The sequence below is a fragment of the Delphinus delphis genome, chromosome 10 (assembly GCF_949987515.2).
Source record: "Delphinus delphis chromosome 10, mDelDel1.2, whole genome shotgun sequence".
Classification (NCBI taxonomy): Eukaryota; Metazoa; Chordata; class Mammalia; order Artiodactyla; family Delphinidae; genus Delphinus; species Delphinus delphis.
In genome coordinates this window covers 60092302-60109936 of record NC_082692.2, presented here as the reverse complement: position 1 = coordinate 60109936, position 17635 = coordinate 60092302, and the positions used below count along the sequence as shown (strand labels likewise).

The 17635-nt window shown below is 44.1% G+C and overlaps 1 protein-coding gene and 1 long non-coding RNA gene across 3 annotated transcripts in view; one reads left to right on the top strand and one right to left on the bottom strand.

Annotated features, from left to right (window-relative positions):
- Positions 1-12578, bottom strand: part of LOC132432215 (uncharacterized) — a 266402-nt gene extending 253824 nt beyond the window's left edge. Inside the window, exons 1-2 of one of the 2 annotated variants that reach the window (XR_009520864.1) lie at positions 12498-12578; positions 5546-5776 (exon numbers count right to left, since the gene is read on the bottom strand). This is a non-coding gene — a long non-coding RNA (uncharacterized lncRNA). Of the gene's footprint in view, positions 1-5545; positions 5777-7608; positions 8352-12497 lie in introns of those variants that run through there. The other variant, XR_009520863.1, reaches the window with a different exon arrangement.
- A 102-nt stretch (positions 12579-12680) lies between these two features.
- Positions 12681-16090, top strand: RPL14 (ribosomal protein L14). Its single transcript, XM_060022302.1, has 6 exons — positions 12681-12734; positions 13247-13348; positions 13943-14037; positions 15317-15416; positions 15503-15556; positions 15769-16090. The coding sequence occupies exons 1-6, from the start codon at positions 12732-12734 to the stop codon at positions 16048-16050; spliced, it is 636 nt and encodes a 211-aa protein (XP_059878285.1). The 5' UTR covers positions 12681-12731; the 3' UTR covers positions 16051-16090.
- Positions 16091-17635: the final 1545 nt, after the last annotated feature.

Below are 17635 nucleotides of genomic sequence, written 5' to 3'. Positions count from 1 at the left end.
GAAGCCCACGCACCTAGAGCCCATGCTCTGCAACAAGAGAAGCCACCGCAATGAGAAGCCCGTGCACCGCAACAAAGAATAGCCCCTGCTTGCCGCAACTAGAGAAAGCCCGAGAGCATCAATGAAGACCCAACGCAGCCAAAAATAAAATAAATAAACAAATAAATAAATATATATATTTTAAAAAGAATGTGTATATATATGTATGTATAACTGAATCACTTTGCTGTACAGCAGAAATTAGCACAACATTGTAAATCAACTATACCTCAATTTAAAAAGAGGAGAGGAGAGAAAGGAATGGGGAAAAGGAGCGAAAAGACAAAAGAATTCTAAAACCAGTCTTCAGGGCTTCCCTGGTGGTGCAGCGGTTAAGAATCCGCCTACCAATGTAGGGTACATGGGTTCGAGCCCTGGTCTGGAAAGATCCCACATGCCACGGAGCAACTAAGCCTATGTGCCACAACTACTGAGCCTGCGCTCTAGAGCCCATGTGCCACAACTACTGAAGCCCGTGCACCTAGAGCCCATGCTCCACAACAAGAGAAGCCACCACAATGAGAAGCCCGCACACCACAACGAAGAGTAGCCCCGGCTTGCTGCAACTAGAGAAAGCCTGAGCGCAGCAACGAAGACCCAACACAGCCAAAAATTAATTAATTAATTAATTAATTATTTAAAAAGCTCTTAGAACACATTTTTTTAAGAAGCTCTTAATTAGAGCTCTTAATTATTCAATACATTACAGAGACTAATTGAAGATGGATTCTGTGATAGGTTAAGGACCTCATCTAGACCAGGGGTTGGCAGACCATGGCCCATGGGTTAATTCCAGCCACTGCCTGTTTTGGTAAATAGGTTATAGGAGCAGAGCCACACCCATTCATTTTTGTGTTATCTATGGCTGCTTTTGCACTAAAACGAATGAGATGAATAGTTGTGGCTGAGATTCTATGGTCAAAAATTCTAACATATTCACTATGACGCCCTTTACAAGGAAAGTTTGCTGATTCCTGATATAGATTATTCCTTTTAGTCCTAACAGCCCTTGGAAGTTGACATTTTTCACCTTTATTTTACCACAAGGGAAACTGAGGTTTAGAGAAGGCAAATGACTTGCCCAGATTCACAGACATTAAGTATTGGGAACATGATAAAACTGTCTTTTGACAATAACATATGGTCTCCTGTTAGAGTCATTTCCCCACCTCATGGGAACTTTGTCTTGTAAGGAATCAATGAGAGGACACAGTAGGTCATAGAATTCCAAGGTATTTAAGTATTGAGCCAGCCAAGATATCATGAGTACTCTCACTGGAGCTAAAGGTCATCCCATGTATCTTTGTCCCTTTACTTTTTCAGAAGTGACCCTGTCCACTGGTGCAGGAGCACCAACCTTGTTCTGGGATCCCAACCAACACTCTACTCCTTCCCACAAATTCCCCCTACATCTCTATCACCCCTTCATCCAGCAGAAAGCCTGACCTTCTGAGGTAAATTCATTCTACAGTTGGTTCAACACAGCCATCATAAAGGACACTCTTGCCCGTCTCTGCCAGAGTTCTGCCAGCCCACACTGAGGAAAAGCCCTCATTCCCAGGCTCAAATGAGCACAAAGGCAAGAGTAAACCAGATCCAACTCTCCAGAGGGAAAGGCAGTCCCAAGCTAGGATACAGGGTCCAGTCAGGTGAATTCATCCCAGGCTGCAGCACTGAGCTATCAGAGGCTAGAGCAAAGAGTCGTCCCAGGATAGAGTTTTTTGAGGGCAGGGCATGTCTTATTGCCCACAGGGCCTACTTAGCACAGGGTTTGGCACAAAAAAATATGTCCAACAAATAAGAGCTATGATCGTTATGTGTTCATAAGCGTTTGCTAAATAAATTAATCAAAAAACATGGTCTCATTACAAACCTTTCAGCACCAGGGTAGTTAAACACATATACAGTCTTATAATTACAAATTATTTTTCACATCCCCTATCTAAATTCACCCTACCAACAATGTTTAGGGAAATAGAGAAAGCTTTTAAACCCCATTTCACAGAGGAAAGGAGATTAAGAGATTAAGTAACTCAGACCAACATCACACTGCCAGGGGGCAGGGGTGAACCCAGAGAGGACTCAACAGCCTGTGTTTCTGCCAGAGAACCAGAAGCAACGACTGAATGTGTCTGCCCACTCCTTGCCACGCCACAGGCATGCCCTTCTTTTTTCTCTATCTCTTCCCTTCTCCCTAAAGGTCTCGCTTTTCCTCCCTCTCCCCTGTCTCAGGTTCCAAAAAAAGGATTCCTTGACTGTACTAATGATTCTATACTAGATACTGTTGCCTTTTTAACAAGTGTGCCTGAGTTTCTACCCAAGGTTTCTCTGCAAAGTTTCATGTTCTAATAACAGAAGGTAAAGAAAATTTAAAAGGCCACTTGCATTTAAGAGATCTGCACACAACTTGTTTTCTTTACTGAACCACAGTGATTGGATTTCAAATGTATTGAACACCCCTGCCTGCCTCTTATGCTATTTTCTCTCAACCTAACTGCACTAAAGTTTTGCAGAATCTACTGTTAAGTAGTTAGTCAGACATGAGCAGGTCCCCACCCCGTCCTGGACAGGGTCATCGTTCCCTCCCCCCACCTGGACACTGGTGATCAGAACACACCCAGAGATCCTCCATTTTGTGGTCAAGGACCACTAAGTTTCCAGCCTCATCAGGATCAAGCAAGATAAAACGAGCAGCACAGGCTGACGCAGGTGCACCAAAAACTAAAAAGTAGCACAAAGTAACCTGGGGTTCATGATGCCATATTTGTAATAAATTAACATTGCAGTTTTGCACACACCCCCAACCCCGTGGGTTTCACTTGGGTAAGCGCCTGCGCACAGGAGAAAAGTTATATAAGCTAAAGCTGTCAGTCAATCAACTTGTCAAATAACAGGACACAGGGAGGGACCACCACCCTAAAAAACCCAACCCTATTCCCATTGCGAGGCTGCTTCTGGTTTCCAGACAGCCTGCTCTCCTTTCCCGGGAACGTACTTTCATTTTGCTTAATAAAACTCGTGCTGCTTAAAAACTGCTCTACATCTCTCGATTGCATTCTTTTCTTCGGGAGGACAAGAACCGAGGAATTGCCATTTCCTTGGTAAAACTACTTCCCCTAGTACAAGTACAAACTCCATTTACTGGAAAGCCTTTTTAAAACTTTTTTTTCTTTTGACTGCACTGCGCAGCTTGTGGGATCTTAGTTCCCCAACCAGGGATTGAACCCCGGCCACAGCAGTGAAAGCATGCAGTCCTAACCACTAGGCCATCAGGGAATTCCCTAAAACAATCTTATAAAACAGACAGCAAATCCCAAAAACATGTTCAGCTGACACGTTTGCCCTGGGGCAAGTTCCAAGTACCCGTATATTCAGCAACTCAGAAAACATTCCAACCACGGTCAGTGTGAATATGGGTCAAAGTCATCCAAGACCTCATGCATATCAGCTGTCCAGAGGAATACATGTCAGGGGCAGCCCAGGCAAGCTCTTGCTTCCTTCCAGAGTGCTTCTTTCAGATTCTGATACTCTCCACCCTCCAGGCAGGACATAGACAGGTATAGTGGCCAAAATAGTGGCCAGAATGGAGAGGGCTGCATTAATGCTGGGGTAGGAGATGAGGTTCAAGTGTTACAGTGCAGCAAGGCTATTATTTGGTGGTTCTTGCCTGGGAACATCCATCTACCCAGCCATCTACCTCTCCAGCTGTGCTTTACACCTGGCCATGTAGGGAGTATATCTCCCTTGAAAGCCTCATACAGTGACACCTCGGCCTCACCATTCTCCAGCAAACACAGATTGCTTGGAATGAGGGACTAAGAAATTAATCACAGCAAGAACTTTGCTGTTCCTGCACTTCAAAAATGACATGGTTCAGAAGGGGAACGAACAAGGCCTTTCTGGGGCTCTCCTGGAGGCCTGTGGCTGTGAAGACACTGTGGGGAAATTTTTGGCCACAAAACATGGGCAGAGTAGGAGGAAATTCTTCTCTTCCCATGCTTTACTTCATTGTACAAGGACATCAAGCCTGGGTCTCACTGTCCTTCATTTTCAGGAACCTCTGGATTACAAGGTGGTTTCATTAAACAAGTCAATGAGGTCAGTATCAGCCTGCTGCATGTCCTGAGGCAAGGAGTTGGTGTGTGAAAGGGTTTATTCAACACACCATCATCACTAGGAAGTCAAACTTGGTGATGGAATAAGAAAAAGGTCTTTCAGCACCCTGTGCGTGCCTATTTCCTGCAAAACTTTGAGGATGACTGTACACTTAGCCTTGAAAAGACACAGACATTGAGATGCTGTCCACCTGGTATTTTCTCTGATACTACTCTGTTCCTCCTTGAAAAGGGTTCCCAGAATCAATTCCAACATGTGTGTGTGTGGAGGCTTCCCCACACCAACAAGAAATTCTTAGACACCAGCAGGTGTCTGAGAAATCAACTCAGTTCTGACACTAGCTACCCAGGTAAAGGGCTCAGTCTCACAAGAACACCCTTCACTTCAGACGCCAGTCGCAAGCCCAGGTCCTTACCTGTGCTTCTGACCAACTGGCTACAAATCAGAGGTTCCCAGGACATCCTCCTCGGGTCCAAATGACCTGCTAAAACGACTCACAGAACTCAGGAAAACCCATGTACTCATCAGATGACTGATTTATTATAAAAGGATATTAAAGGATACAAATTAACAGCCAGATGAAAAGACATACGGCGAGGTACCCAACAAAGGCACTTCTGGCCTCTTAGAGTATGGGGTCCTCATATGAGCATGAGGAAGCACTGTCGCTCTCCACGTTGAAGCTCTCCAAAAATGGGACCAAAAGCTGTCCTTCTGGGTTTTCATAGAGGCTTCATTACATACCTACAATTGACTAAATCATTGGCCAATGGCAACTGAGTCAATCTCAGGCTCCTCTCCCCTCTTCCTGAAAATCAGGGGGTGGGACTGAAAGTTCCAACCCTCTAATCACAGAGTTGGTTCTTTCCTGGCAACCCACCCCCATCCTACTTCTAAAAGTCACCTCATTAACACAACAAGAGACACCTTTACCACTCTGAACATTTAGGAAATTCCAAGGGTTCTGGCCATCTGGATGACCACATATATATTTTCCTTATAAATCACGACATCCCACTCCTCTTCCTCCTCCCAGTGTTCACCCCCTTCACTCAGGAATGCCTGCAGCAAACCCAGCTGAGCTGTGAAGTGCTCTGAGAATGCCTTTAGCGTACCATCACTTTGCCCACAGCGTCTAGAAGTTTGGTGACTGGCTCCACTGCACAGGACCAAATAATAGCTGAGTCCAGCTCCTGCATCTTAGAAGCCAAGAACAAATCCTTCCAGCTGGCCATTCATGGAATCACCCTCTGATCACAGAAACCCTGCAGTAATTCCTTTGGTAAACCGCAGACTGCTATTCTCTGCAAGAAGCATTCTGTCGGGAGATTCTCAGTCATGTCAACAGCCTCTACGAAATCAATCAGATATTAAATAAAACTCCACTTACCTTCTTCAGTCTGGTGAAAACGGCACACAAAGAGGGAGAGATTTTCTTTGGAAGAGATACCAGTGTTCCCATCTATGATCACACTCAAGAATTCGGCTGCTTTTACCAGCTCCGGGAACTTGTTCTGGGTTTGGAGGCCTGTTAGCCTGTTAGTTCATTCTGCATTTCTTCAGCTATTTCGAGCACCATGTGGTACGTAGCTAATTTTCTCTTTCAAAACTGGCTTCAGTTCTGTAATATAATGTGAGAATGCATATGTAACCTTGGTGTTAGTGAGCCTTCTATGCAACAGAATATTCTGTGTTCCACAGAAAATGAGTTTAATGATCTATTTTAGAGCATGACAACTGTTTGTCAACAGCTTCTAATACTCAAAGGCAACAAAAGCCACCAACTTTGCTGTGGCCTCACCATGTTCCTTAGATCTGATATGTTTCCCAAGTATTTTTTTAAATTATTTTATTGAAGTATAGTTGATTTACAGTGTTGTGTTAACTTCTGCTGTACAGCAAAGTGATAGTTCCCTGTGCTATACAATAGGACCTTGTTGCTTATCCATTCTATGTATAATAGTTAGCATCATCTGCTAATCCCCTTGTTCTATCACCATATTTCCTGAAATCTTTTCTTGACCCTGGACCAATTTGTATTGGCACAGAAACCAACACTAACTCCTTTGTTATTAAACAGAAAAGACAAACCACAAAATACCCCATCCAGGCATTTGGAGTATTAGACAAACTTGCACTACTGAAAGAAACTGGGCACTGTATCCCAAGAGTCCTGACCCATTTCAGGGTCCATCAACCTCTTTGGGAACTTGAAGTTGGAAGTGAGCAACCACTGGCTTGCTAAGTAAGCTTCATTTGATCTCACTCAGGTTCCTGTGATTTAATAGGCCAATGTCCTCCTCACGATGGACATCTTGCTCATCCAAGTTTATGTCATCACCTGTGGTGAGTTTACCTCCTGCTTTGCAACAGAAAAGATCTAAAATTTCCCCATTGATGAAACCCTCAGGGTACCTTCCTGGTATATCGTCAACATTTGTTAAGTAAAAGTTAGCTCTTGGGACTTCCCTGGTGGTCCAGTGGGTAAGACTCTGAGCTCCCAACGCAGGGGGCCTGGGTTCAGCCCCTAGTGGGGGAACTAGATCCCACATGCTGCAACTAAGTCCACGTGATGCAACTAATATCCGGCACAGCCAAAATAAATAAATAAATAAATAAATATTTTTTTAAAGTTAGCTCTGACTGAGAAAGTAAAACCTGCATGGCTAGTCATTGGGCAGGAAAAACAGATATAAATAAAGACAACTGTAAAGTTAACAGGAAACAATATTTCTGCCAATGAATGCTACATCTATGAAGGGTCATACTTATTGAGAAACTTTGTTCTCTAAAATCAAAGATTCTCAGAAACTTTGATGTTTTACATTTTATCAGTATGAATGAAAGTTTCAATTTACAACCCAGGGGCAAAGCTTCAGAAAAGGGGTTTCTGGACAACATTTTCAAAGAAACAGGACCATGGGTTCATTTTGCTGTCTAGGGCTGATGTTGACCACTTTAGAAAGTCCTGCTTTCCTTTGAGTCTATCAAAACAGTGTTTCATTTAAATTTCATCTAAACTTCACATCTCCCCACAATCCTATAACCCTCTCTCTTCTTAGCGGTCTTAGGTTGATTGGGCTTGGACCCTGTCATGTTCAGCTTCCAGGCTCCTAAGATGAAAATTTTGAAAATAGATGTGTGAATGAAAAATGTTGCCTGACATATCAGTCAACAAAGGCTATTGCGGCCATCAACCCATCAACCACTAAAGCCATCCCAACTGTGCACTCTGAGGGGATTCAGGATGGAAAAAAGAACAGTATATTGGTCCTAGATAGCTAAGGTGCATATCAAAGGAATAATTTCAATGAGCCCAGACTCTTGCAACTTCCCATACACAGAAAAGCCCTAAATTCACTAACTTGCAATGTCTGTTCTTCTTTTTTTTTTTCCCATTGGGGTATAGTTGTTTTTGGTTTTATTAACAGTAATCTTTTGATGTTCCACTACCTGGTTTTTGCTGGAAAACTCGTATATATCCTGGCTCCTCCCTTGCCTCTTTGGAGCAGTCCCCCAAAGCGATCTGAGAGGCTGTCTTCCTGGCTTAGGTGCTCAGAAAAGCCACCAAATAAAAAATAATTCTCAACTTTTAGGTTGTGCAGTTTCTTCACTTCACAGAAGTAACGTGCATTTTTCATTCCTAAATATATCATGCCAGGTAGGCATACATATGACGGCCATGCCAGTTCCATCATAACCGGGATTGGTTCATAACTCAGAAAGGTTACAGGAACAAGGATGTCAGGGTTCTGCGTAGCTTTTGCTTCACTTCTTGAACAGGCTGAGACTTTTTTCTCTTTTGGGCCCCGACAGTTTGTCTGCTAAACTGAAGCCTCCATCCCTCATGACTGAGGGAAAAAAAAAAACAAAACCCGAGATACATCTACTCAGCTGAAGCTGACAGGTATACTGGGGTCCAGTGTGTACAGGTGGACAGCTCTGGCCACGCTGACACCCGCAGGGATTCTGGAAACAGCGGGGAAGGGGGCGAGCTGCTGCCCTCCCCCACATCGCCCGGCCTGGAGCCGACATCAGCGCTACCCCTCTGCTCGGAGCCTCAACGCTGAAACCCGAAGCAGGACGTCCGCCCTGCCCTTCATATCCACTTCTTGCCACAGACAGGCGCTGCGGCGCGCGGCTTCAGGGGAACATAATTTCCAACACAGCTCACGCCAACAGCTGACGAAAGACTGGAGCTCCAGAGCGTTCTGCGGTCGCCATGTTTGTAGCAGGCACGGACCTTGACCCGCCTTTCCTCTCAGTGATTGGACACGCAGGGACGGCGTACGGCAGGGGCGTGGCTCCGCAGGGAGCGGCCCCGCGAAATAAAGGGTGGGGCCAGGACGCCATCTTGGATCCTGGCGTCCTCCCCGACTTGCCCTTCCTCCCGGTGATTGGACAAGCCGGTTGGGTGTCCTGGAAGGGGCGTAGCCGGCCAACCAGACCTGGGCGTGTGCTTCGTCTGGTTCTCTTGCGTTTGAACCGTATAGATGCTTACGATGTTTTTGCTTATCACTGGACGCCGGCGATGTAGCGAGGTAGAGAAGGCTTGCTTGGAGAATTATCTTGCCATTATAATGAAGCTTTGAAGAACTCTGAAAACCGCCTGGGGCTGCTTTGAAAGGTGTCTTAAGATGCTTCTTCAGGGACTTCCCTGGTGGTCCAGTGGCTAAAACTCCGCAATCCCAATGCAGGGGGCCCGGGTTCCATCCCTGGTCAGGAATCTAGATCTCACATGCTGCAACTAAGAGTTAGCATGCTGCAACTAAAGATCCTGCATGCAGCCACGAAGATCCCGCATGCCACAACTAAGACCTGGTGCAGCCAAATAAATAAATATATATTTTTAAATTTATTTATTTTTGTTTTTGGCTATGTTGGGTCTTTGTTGCTGTGTGAGGGCTTTCTCTAGTTGCGACGAGCGGGGGGCTACTCTTCGTTGCGGTGCGCGGGCTTCTCATCGCGGTGGCTTCTCTTATTGTGGAGCACGGGCTCTAGGGGCGTGGGCTTCCGTAGTTGTGGCTCACGGCCTCTGGAGCGCAGGCTCAGTTGTAGCACACGGGCTTAGTTGCTCCGCGGCATGTGGGATCTTCCCGGACCAGGGCTCGAACCCGTGTGCCCTTTTTTTTTAAAAAAAAGATGCTTCTTCAAGGATGGGCTTCCCGGGTGGCGCAGTGGTTAAGAATCGGCCTGCACAGTGCAGGGGACATGAGTCCCCCCACAACTACTGAACCCGCGTGCCACAACTACTGAAGCCTGCGCGCCTAGAGCCTGTGCTCCGCAACAAAGAGAAGTCACCCAATGAGAAGCCCGTGCACTGCAACGAAGAGTATCCCCGCTCACCACAACTGGAGATAGCCTGTGCACAGCAACAAAGACCTAATGCAGCCAAAAATAAAATTAAAAAATAAAATAAATTTTAAAAGAAAAGAAGGGCTTCCCCGGTGGTGCAGTGGTTGAGAGTCCGCCTGCCGATGCAGGGGACACGGGTTCGTGCCCCGCTCCGGGAAGATCCCACATGCCACGGAGCGACTAGGCCCATGAGCCATGGCCGCTGGGCCTGCGCGTCCGGAGCCTGTACTCCGCAACGGGAGAGGCCACAACAGTGAGAGGCCCGCGTACCAAAAAAAAAGAAAAGAAAATCCTGGATTCCTTTCAAAAAAAAAGATGTTTCTTCAAGGATGCACTGTCATTTTTCAGGGAGAAAGATGGGGACCACATTCTAGGAAGAGGGGGGTTGACTGCATGAAAAGCCATGAAACGTAGCTATAGCGGGATTAGGGGTGAGGGGCGCAGAACGGCCAAAGAGAAGAAGCTAGGAAGGGGGGTTGGGGTGAGATTATGCAAGGCCTTGAATGGCTAAGGAGTTTGGACTTTATCCTGTAGATTAGGTGATAAAAATGGACTTTTGGAGGACTTTAAACCAGTGTGACATAACCATTTAGTGAACTCTAGAAAAATAATTCTGTAACTGGAGAATCCCAGTCTTTCCCAAAGTGTGTTCAATGAACCACTTGGGGAGCTTGTTTATTACATGCAGATTCTTGACCCTCCGCAGACCTGCAAATCAAGATTCTCTGGTTGTACAGCCAGGAAACACATTTGGGGGAAAGAAATGTGCAAATCATAAAGGTAGAGATTTGAAAGTTCACAAACTGAACACACTCTGTGTAACTAACACCCAGACGAAGAAACTCTCCAGCAGCTCAGAAACCCCCCTTCCCCCTCCAGCCATTGCTGACTGCACCAGGGGTAAAAGTGACTGCTTCTAATATCATAGATTAGTTTGCCTGTTTTGAATTTTCTATAAATGAAATCACAGAGTATATACTCTGTCTGGTTTATTTTTCCCAGTGTTGGGTATAAATTCATCCATGCTGTTCCCATGCAGTTGCTGTTGACTCCATCACTGCAAACTTCCACAATTTATCCATTCTCTTGTTTATGGCCTTTGGGTAGTTTCTAGTTTGGGGCTGTTACCAAGAAAGTGCTGCTATGAATATTTTTATTCACGCCTTCTGCTTTATAAATTATAAAGCAGGATACCAAGGCCTAAAGACTACCCAATTACTGAGTCCCTCCCTATTCAGGTACTGTACCAAGAAAAGATTTCAAGGTTCTGCTTTTATGGAACTTATGTCAATTGGCACAAAACTACAACCTAAATGAATGGAAAAATCAGTCGAACAATTGCCATTATGATGATAGCTCTAAGGAAAACAAAAAGCTGAGCTAGAAAAGGGAGAAGTAGAACAACTGCAATTTTTTTATGAGGTAGTCAGGTTAAGTCTCAGAAGCGGTATCTAGAAAAAAATACAAGACGAAAGTTGCTACTGCTATTCAATGAGTATGAAGAGGGAAGGGCATTCCTGGCAGGGGAGACACCATGTACAAAAGTCACAGCACAAGACAGTTCTTGGTGGCCTGGTCAAGATCAGTGTGGCTGAAGAAGCACAATGGTGAAGGAGGGATGGCATAAGATGTGTTGGGATATAGGAACACATGATGCAGGGCCTTGTAGGCCAGGGTAAGGAGTTTAGATTTTATTCTAAATACTGTAGAAAGCCACTAAAATATTTTATGTATTTACTTATTTATTTATTTATACATATTCTGGACACAAGTCCCTTATCAGATATTTGATGTGCAAATATTTTCTCCTATTCTGTGGGTTGTCTTTTCATTTGGCTGCGCAGCGCGGCTTGCAGGATCTTAGTTCCCCCACCAGGGATCAAACCTGTGCCCCCTGCAGTGGAAGTGTGGAGCCCTAACCACTGGACCACCAGGGAATTCCCTGAAGTACTTTAAAAAGAAAGTGATGTAAGAGGAAAGAGATATGAAACATATGTATATGTATAACTGATTCACTTTGTTATAAAGCAGAAACTAACACACCATTGTAAAGCAATTATACCCCAATAAAGATGTTAAAACAAACACACACGCACACACACACACACAAAGAAAGTGATGTGATCCAATTTACTTTTTAAAAAGATCCCTCTAACTGGTGAGCAGAGAACAGAGTAAAGGGACCAATGGAGAAGGCAGGTCACTTAGAAAGCTGCTAGAACAGTCCTGGGAATATACACTGGCAGAGAGCTTAGAGGAAAGGACTGAAATACATTTGGGAATTGTCAGCACAATGATCAACACCTTAAGGATGAAAGTTAACATTGCCATATTGGGACAAAGATATATCCTGCGGGTGTTCTGATGTGATGCATCAAGGGCACGGCATTTCTACCAAAAAATGTATAATCTGAATCTAATCATGATGAAAACTACAACAAATCCACATTGAGAGACCATCTACAAAACAACTAGCCTGTATTTTTAAATGTCAGTACTATGAAAGACAAGGAAAGATTTACTACAGATTTTAAGACTAGACGTGATAACCAAATACAAATTGTAACGCTTCATGAGATCATAGACCAGGAAGATTTTTTTTCATTTGCTGGAAATGACATAAATGGAACAACTGATAATATTTGAAAAAGGAGTACAGATTAAATAATAGACTATGTAGGAATTCCCTGGCTGATGAGGATTCTGGGATTTCACTGCCGGGCCGGGTTCGATCACTGGTCGTGGAATAAGATCCCGCAAGCTGTGCCGTAGCCAAAAAAAACCTCCAAACGCTATGTTATTATTAATGTAATGAGTTCGACCACTGAACTGATTATGTAGAATAATGTCCTTGTTTTTAGGAAATATCACATTTAAGTGTGTAGAGATAAAGGAACATCATGTCTGCAATTTCCTCTCAAATGGTTCAAAAAAAAAAGATTAAAAGATAAAGCAATGGTAAAATATTACCACTTGGGGACAATTACCCGCGGTATCAACTAAGCCAATCCAGCAATTCCAGTCCGCGAAAAGGAGCGCGGCCTCCGCACGCTCCGGCGAGCTCCAGCTTGTTTTCCCAGTGAGCATGCGTGCGCGTACGGGCGAACGTCCCAACCAATCAGTGCCCACGTCGGCGTCTCGTGCATCGCAGGGGCGGGGCGGCCTTCTACACATGCGCACAGTAGGGTGGGCTTTCTTCCTTTCCGCCTAACGCCGCCAATATGGTGAGTGTCCCGGTCGTGGGCTCCGGGTCGGCCTGCCATGCTGTTCCATCTCTACTTGGGTTGGGGAGTGGAGGCGCGGAATGGCGCCCAGTGGGTCTTAGGTAGCGCGCGGTGAGGGTCCTCGGGTGGGCAGGACATGGGGTTGGCAGCTTTCCAGATGCGCGCCCGACGAGCGCGTGTGGGGCCCGGTAGGCCTGGCGCTGCCTGGGCCACGCGTGCGCGCTTCGGCCGCCTGCGTCGGACCGCTGGTGTGCCCAGTCGCTTGGCCCGGCCGCTGGGGCCAAGCCGGGATGGGGCTGGTGATCCGGCCGTGCAGGCCCCGTAGGCCAGCGAGAACTTGGCTTTTGCCGCCGCCTTTGCGGATTTCGTCTATCTTAAGTTCCATGGCACCTGGGCGTGTTATCCTCAACATTCTTTTTCTCTGTTGTTAGCCACACTGCCTTTAAGCTGCAAAGCCTTGCAAACTAGGGAGTATGTTTAATCATTTTCTCTCCCCCACCTCTCAATTTTAGGTGTTCAGGCGCTTCGTGGAGGTTGGCCGGGTGGCTTACGTCTCCTTTGGGCCTCATGCCGGGAGGCTGGTCGCGATTGTAGATGTTATTGATCAGAACAGGGTAAGTGCAAAGGAAGAGTGTCACAGCTTCACATGGCAGTGGATGGTATGCAGTGTAGATGATAATGGTAATAGTCCCAACAGCCGTCTTAGGATAGGAGTACTACAGGTGGTAGCTTTATTTTAGGAAACCCAACGCAGATAGGGGTTAGGAGTACAGACTTGAATTGGTGGGTACTGCTGGGTTTGAGTAATACTTATGCTCCTTCAGCTAGGCAGAGTTTTTAACTAATTATGGGCTAAAACATAGGTGAGGTTTAAATCAGTTATTATGTTTAAAGCAAATTTAGAACAAAGCCAGGCACACAGAAAGCCATTATTTGCTATTGTCACTATTAGAGCACCACAACTGAGGGATTAACCAAAGGCTGTGAATAATCATAAAGTTATTTGTTGGGAATGCAAGGATTAAAGATTTTAAATTATATGTAGTTGGGTTTTATGCTGTGCTGCTGTTGCTAAGTCTTTTTAACCTTTAAAGAAAAGCATTTAAATATAAGGATTTGATGATTCTGAAAGGAATAATATATAGAATATTTGCATTTTGAATGCTGTTACCTTTTTACACTGAGATCCTTGATTTTACGTCTTCTAGGCTTTGGTGGATGGACCTTGCACTCAAGTAAGGAGGCAGGCTATGCCTTTCAAATGCATGCAGCTCACTGACTTCATCCTTAAGTTCCCACACAGGTAACTATCCACCAACCGTCACCCCTCCCCTAGTTTTGTTAATGCTAGCAAAAGCTTGCTTAGTTTAATTTAGAAATGTTTTTGCTATTTTGTTGATTTTTCTCTTGAGAACATAGTAAACAGTGTGAAAGTGAGAGCAGTTTAGAAGAGGAATTTACATCATAGAAGTGGACAGGCATTATTTACTTCTAAAATTCCCTGCGGTCCGGTAGTTCTCTGGCTTTCTCTCTATCCAGATTTCCCATCCTTTTTCTCTTGTTCCCCTTTCTTTCAGGTTTTACACAACAAAAGCCTCCCTGTATATGTGGTTCCCCCAACGTGTGTTAGTCCATTTTAGCTTCAGAACAAAACTACCGATTGTCTCTTGCAACTCTATCATTAGTTGAGCTTTTTGTATGTGTCGGCTATTAAGTATTTAATATACATCATCTCCTTATGACAGCCACAAAGAGGTTCTATTCCCAGTTGTTTGTAAGGGATTAAGGCATTCTGTGATTCTTGACATGATTTAGGTTATAGAAGTTAAACACTATGGTGTGTTGCTGTGCAGTGACAGTTGTTTGCAATGGAACATGTGCTGTGACATATTGCTAGTTTATTTTCTAAGCATACTGGGTTTTGATATTTGAAAGGAATTTCAAAATGATTATAATTCCATTTTATGGTGTTTGAACACAAATCTTTATAAGCGTTATTGTACAAAATAAAAGCATAAGGCATAACGATTTACTTTACATCATTCTTTATGAAAAGGAAAATGCTTTCTACACATCCACTATTTGAGTGGTATTATATACATGATCAGGTGATTTTTAAACCCAGAAAGTGGAATGGTTTGCATATTTTTATTAAAATTTTGTTTGAGATTATAAGATATCCTGGCTTAGTGAACACCGTTCCAACAAGTAAAAGATATTGATACATTGTGCCAGGTGGTGTGTTTTCTATGGAGACAACTAGAACTGGAAGTAGAAAAAATGAGAAGGGTTCTTTTGGCATTTTCCTTATGCTTTTTTAATTTGAGGGGTATAAATTGTGCTTTTTCAGAGGACGAAAAGCTGTCCTTGGATCTGTGTGGTTTCAAAGATGATATCTATCTGTTTATTTATTTTATTTTTTGGCTATACTAGGTGTTAGCTGCAGCATGCGTGTGGGATCTAGTTCCCTGAGCAGGAATCGAACCTGGGCCCCCTGCATTGGGAGCACGGAGTCTTAGCCACTGGGCCACCAGGAATGTCCCAAAGATGATTTCTTAATCTATGGTATTGGCTCTTTCTAGTGCCCGCCAGAAGTATGTCCGAAAAGCCTGGGAGAAGGCAGATATCAATGCAAAGTGGGCAGCCACAAGGTGGGCCAAGAAGATTGAAGCCAGAGAAAAGGTAATGATTCAGAGTCATTTGAATTTGGACCTTCTCTGGGGAAGATTAGAAGGTGGTATGACAGAGATTTTTTTTTTTTTTAACAGAAAGCCAAGATGACAGATTTTGATCGTTATAAAGTCATGAAGGCAAGGAAAATGGTAAGTTTTTAATTAATTCAGGATTGTTGTATTCTAACCCTAAACTAGTTTGTCTGGTTAATTCTGCTTGCCTAAGCTTATAGACCAAAGTTGACTTATAGGAGTCTTAGACATCATAAGGGTTGTCTTCTATACATACATATTCCATACATATAAGATGGACATGTGTTTTGTATGCATATATGATAAACATTTCCATTGAAATTTTTCAGAGGAACAGACTAATCAAGCTTGAAGTTAAGAAACTTCAAAAGGCAGCTCTCCTGAAGGCTTCTCCCAAGAAAGCACTTGCTGCTAAGGGGGCAGCTACAGCAGCTGCTGCAAAGGTTCCAGCAAAAAAGATGACTGCTACGGGTAAGAAGGCTCCAGCCCAGAAGGTTACTGCCCAGAAAGCTGCAGGCCAGAAGGCAGCACCTCCTCCAAAGGCTCAGAAGTGTCAGAAAGCTCCAGCCCAGAAAGCACCTGCTCCAAAGGCATGTGGCAAGAAACCATAAGAGGCTGTTATAAACAGAATAAAGGTTCTTTTTGACATGCTGGCAAATCTGTTTAATGTATGGATTAAAGTCTGTTACTGGGGCCGGGATTATGAGGCAGATTGATGGTAGGGTTGTTAATGTTGTCATTGGAGAATCAGTTCCTTAGTCCCACTCTGCCCAGACTCAAAGTCATCACACAAAGTCATAAGTAATGTTCTCATGGGAAATCGTGATAATTAGACCACTGGTTTTTTTTTCCCTTGTACAAATATATTTCCCGTAAATAAGTAAAATCCCAGCTGCTTTTGATGCTCGAGTTTAGTAAATTTTCTTATAAAAATAAACTAGGAAAACAAATACATTATACATTGGTTCCTTAAAGATTCTGGTTCCCAATCATTTCTAATCAAAAGCTGGCTTCTGAGCCTCACTGGGACAAGGAGGACAGCTCCTTTTTGCTTGGTGGTATTAATAGGCAGGTGAAACAGTGTAATAGTTTCTGTGATAGAGGAAATACAGGCAATTTTGGGTTACCTGTCCTTGTCTGAGGGGGTTGTCTAAAGTGGAATCTTCAGCTTCCACCCAAAAGAAAGATGGTGTAAGGGGAAGGGTGGTATGAACCTCAGGAACATAGAGGACTGGCCAGAGACCACTGGACCCGGAAGCCAGTTGTTGGGTCTGTGTTGGGCAGGTGGGGTGTAAGAAGCCATAGGGTGTTTTTAAATGGAGTGATACCTGAGATTCAGATCATGTGCTGTTGAACTGAATGAAACCAGGCAACAAGAGTGGGAAGGTCAGATGGTGTCAAGCTTGGCCGTATTCCTTACCTTGACAAGAGTCCAAAATAAAGTGGCAATGGTGATGCCATTTGGTAGTCGATGTTAATGTAAATAAGTGATGTCTTCTACTAGTTTCTTGGTTTACCACTAGTGCTTCTGTCCCACCTTTTCTTCTTGGATTTTTTTTTTTTTTTTAAGTTTCATGAACTGCATTCTCTAGTATTCCAGGTAGCATTCATGAGTAATAGACTTTTGAATGCTTGCTTGTCAAAGTATTTTTATTGTGTGCTTATGAGTTTTTACAGCACATCTGATAGCGAGTGTATGGGTTTTTTTGTTTTGCTTTTTACCCCACACCATTTTTGTAATTCTCCACACTTCAGTTAAATTCTGACTCTTAACTACCCAGGTGAGCCTCAGGTTAAGGGGTCTGCCCCGACTTCAGACGTCAATTGCAAGTCCCAGGCCTCAATTGCAAGTCCCAGGCCTCCTGTACTTCTCACTGTGCAGCTGAAAATTGGAGTTCCCATGACTCCTTCCTTAGGTTTAACAGTTTATTAGAGCTAAGGCTCATTGCAGAACTGGGAAATACGTTACCAGTTTGTCACAAAAGATAAAACTAGGGAACAGCCAAGTGGAAGTGCATGGGTCAAGGTGTGGGGGGAAGGGGCATACAGCTTCCCTGCTCTCACTAGCTTACCGCCCTGCCAGCACCTTCATGTATTCATCCTGGAAGCTCTCTGAGCCCCTCATCCCTTGAGAGTTTTTATGGAGGTTCATTAGGTAGGCACGTTTATTAAAATATTGGCCATTGGTGATTAGCT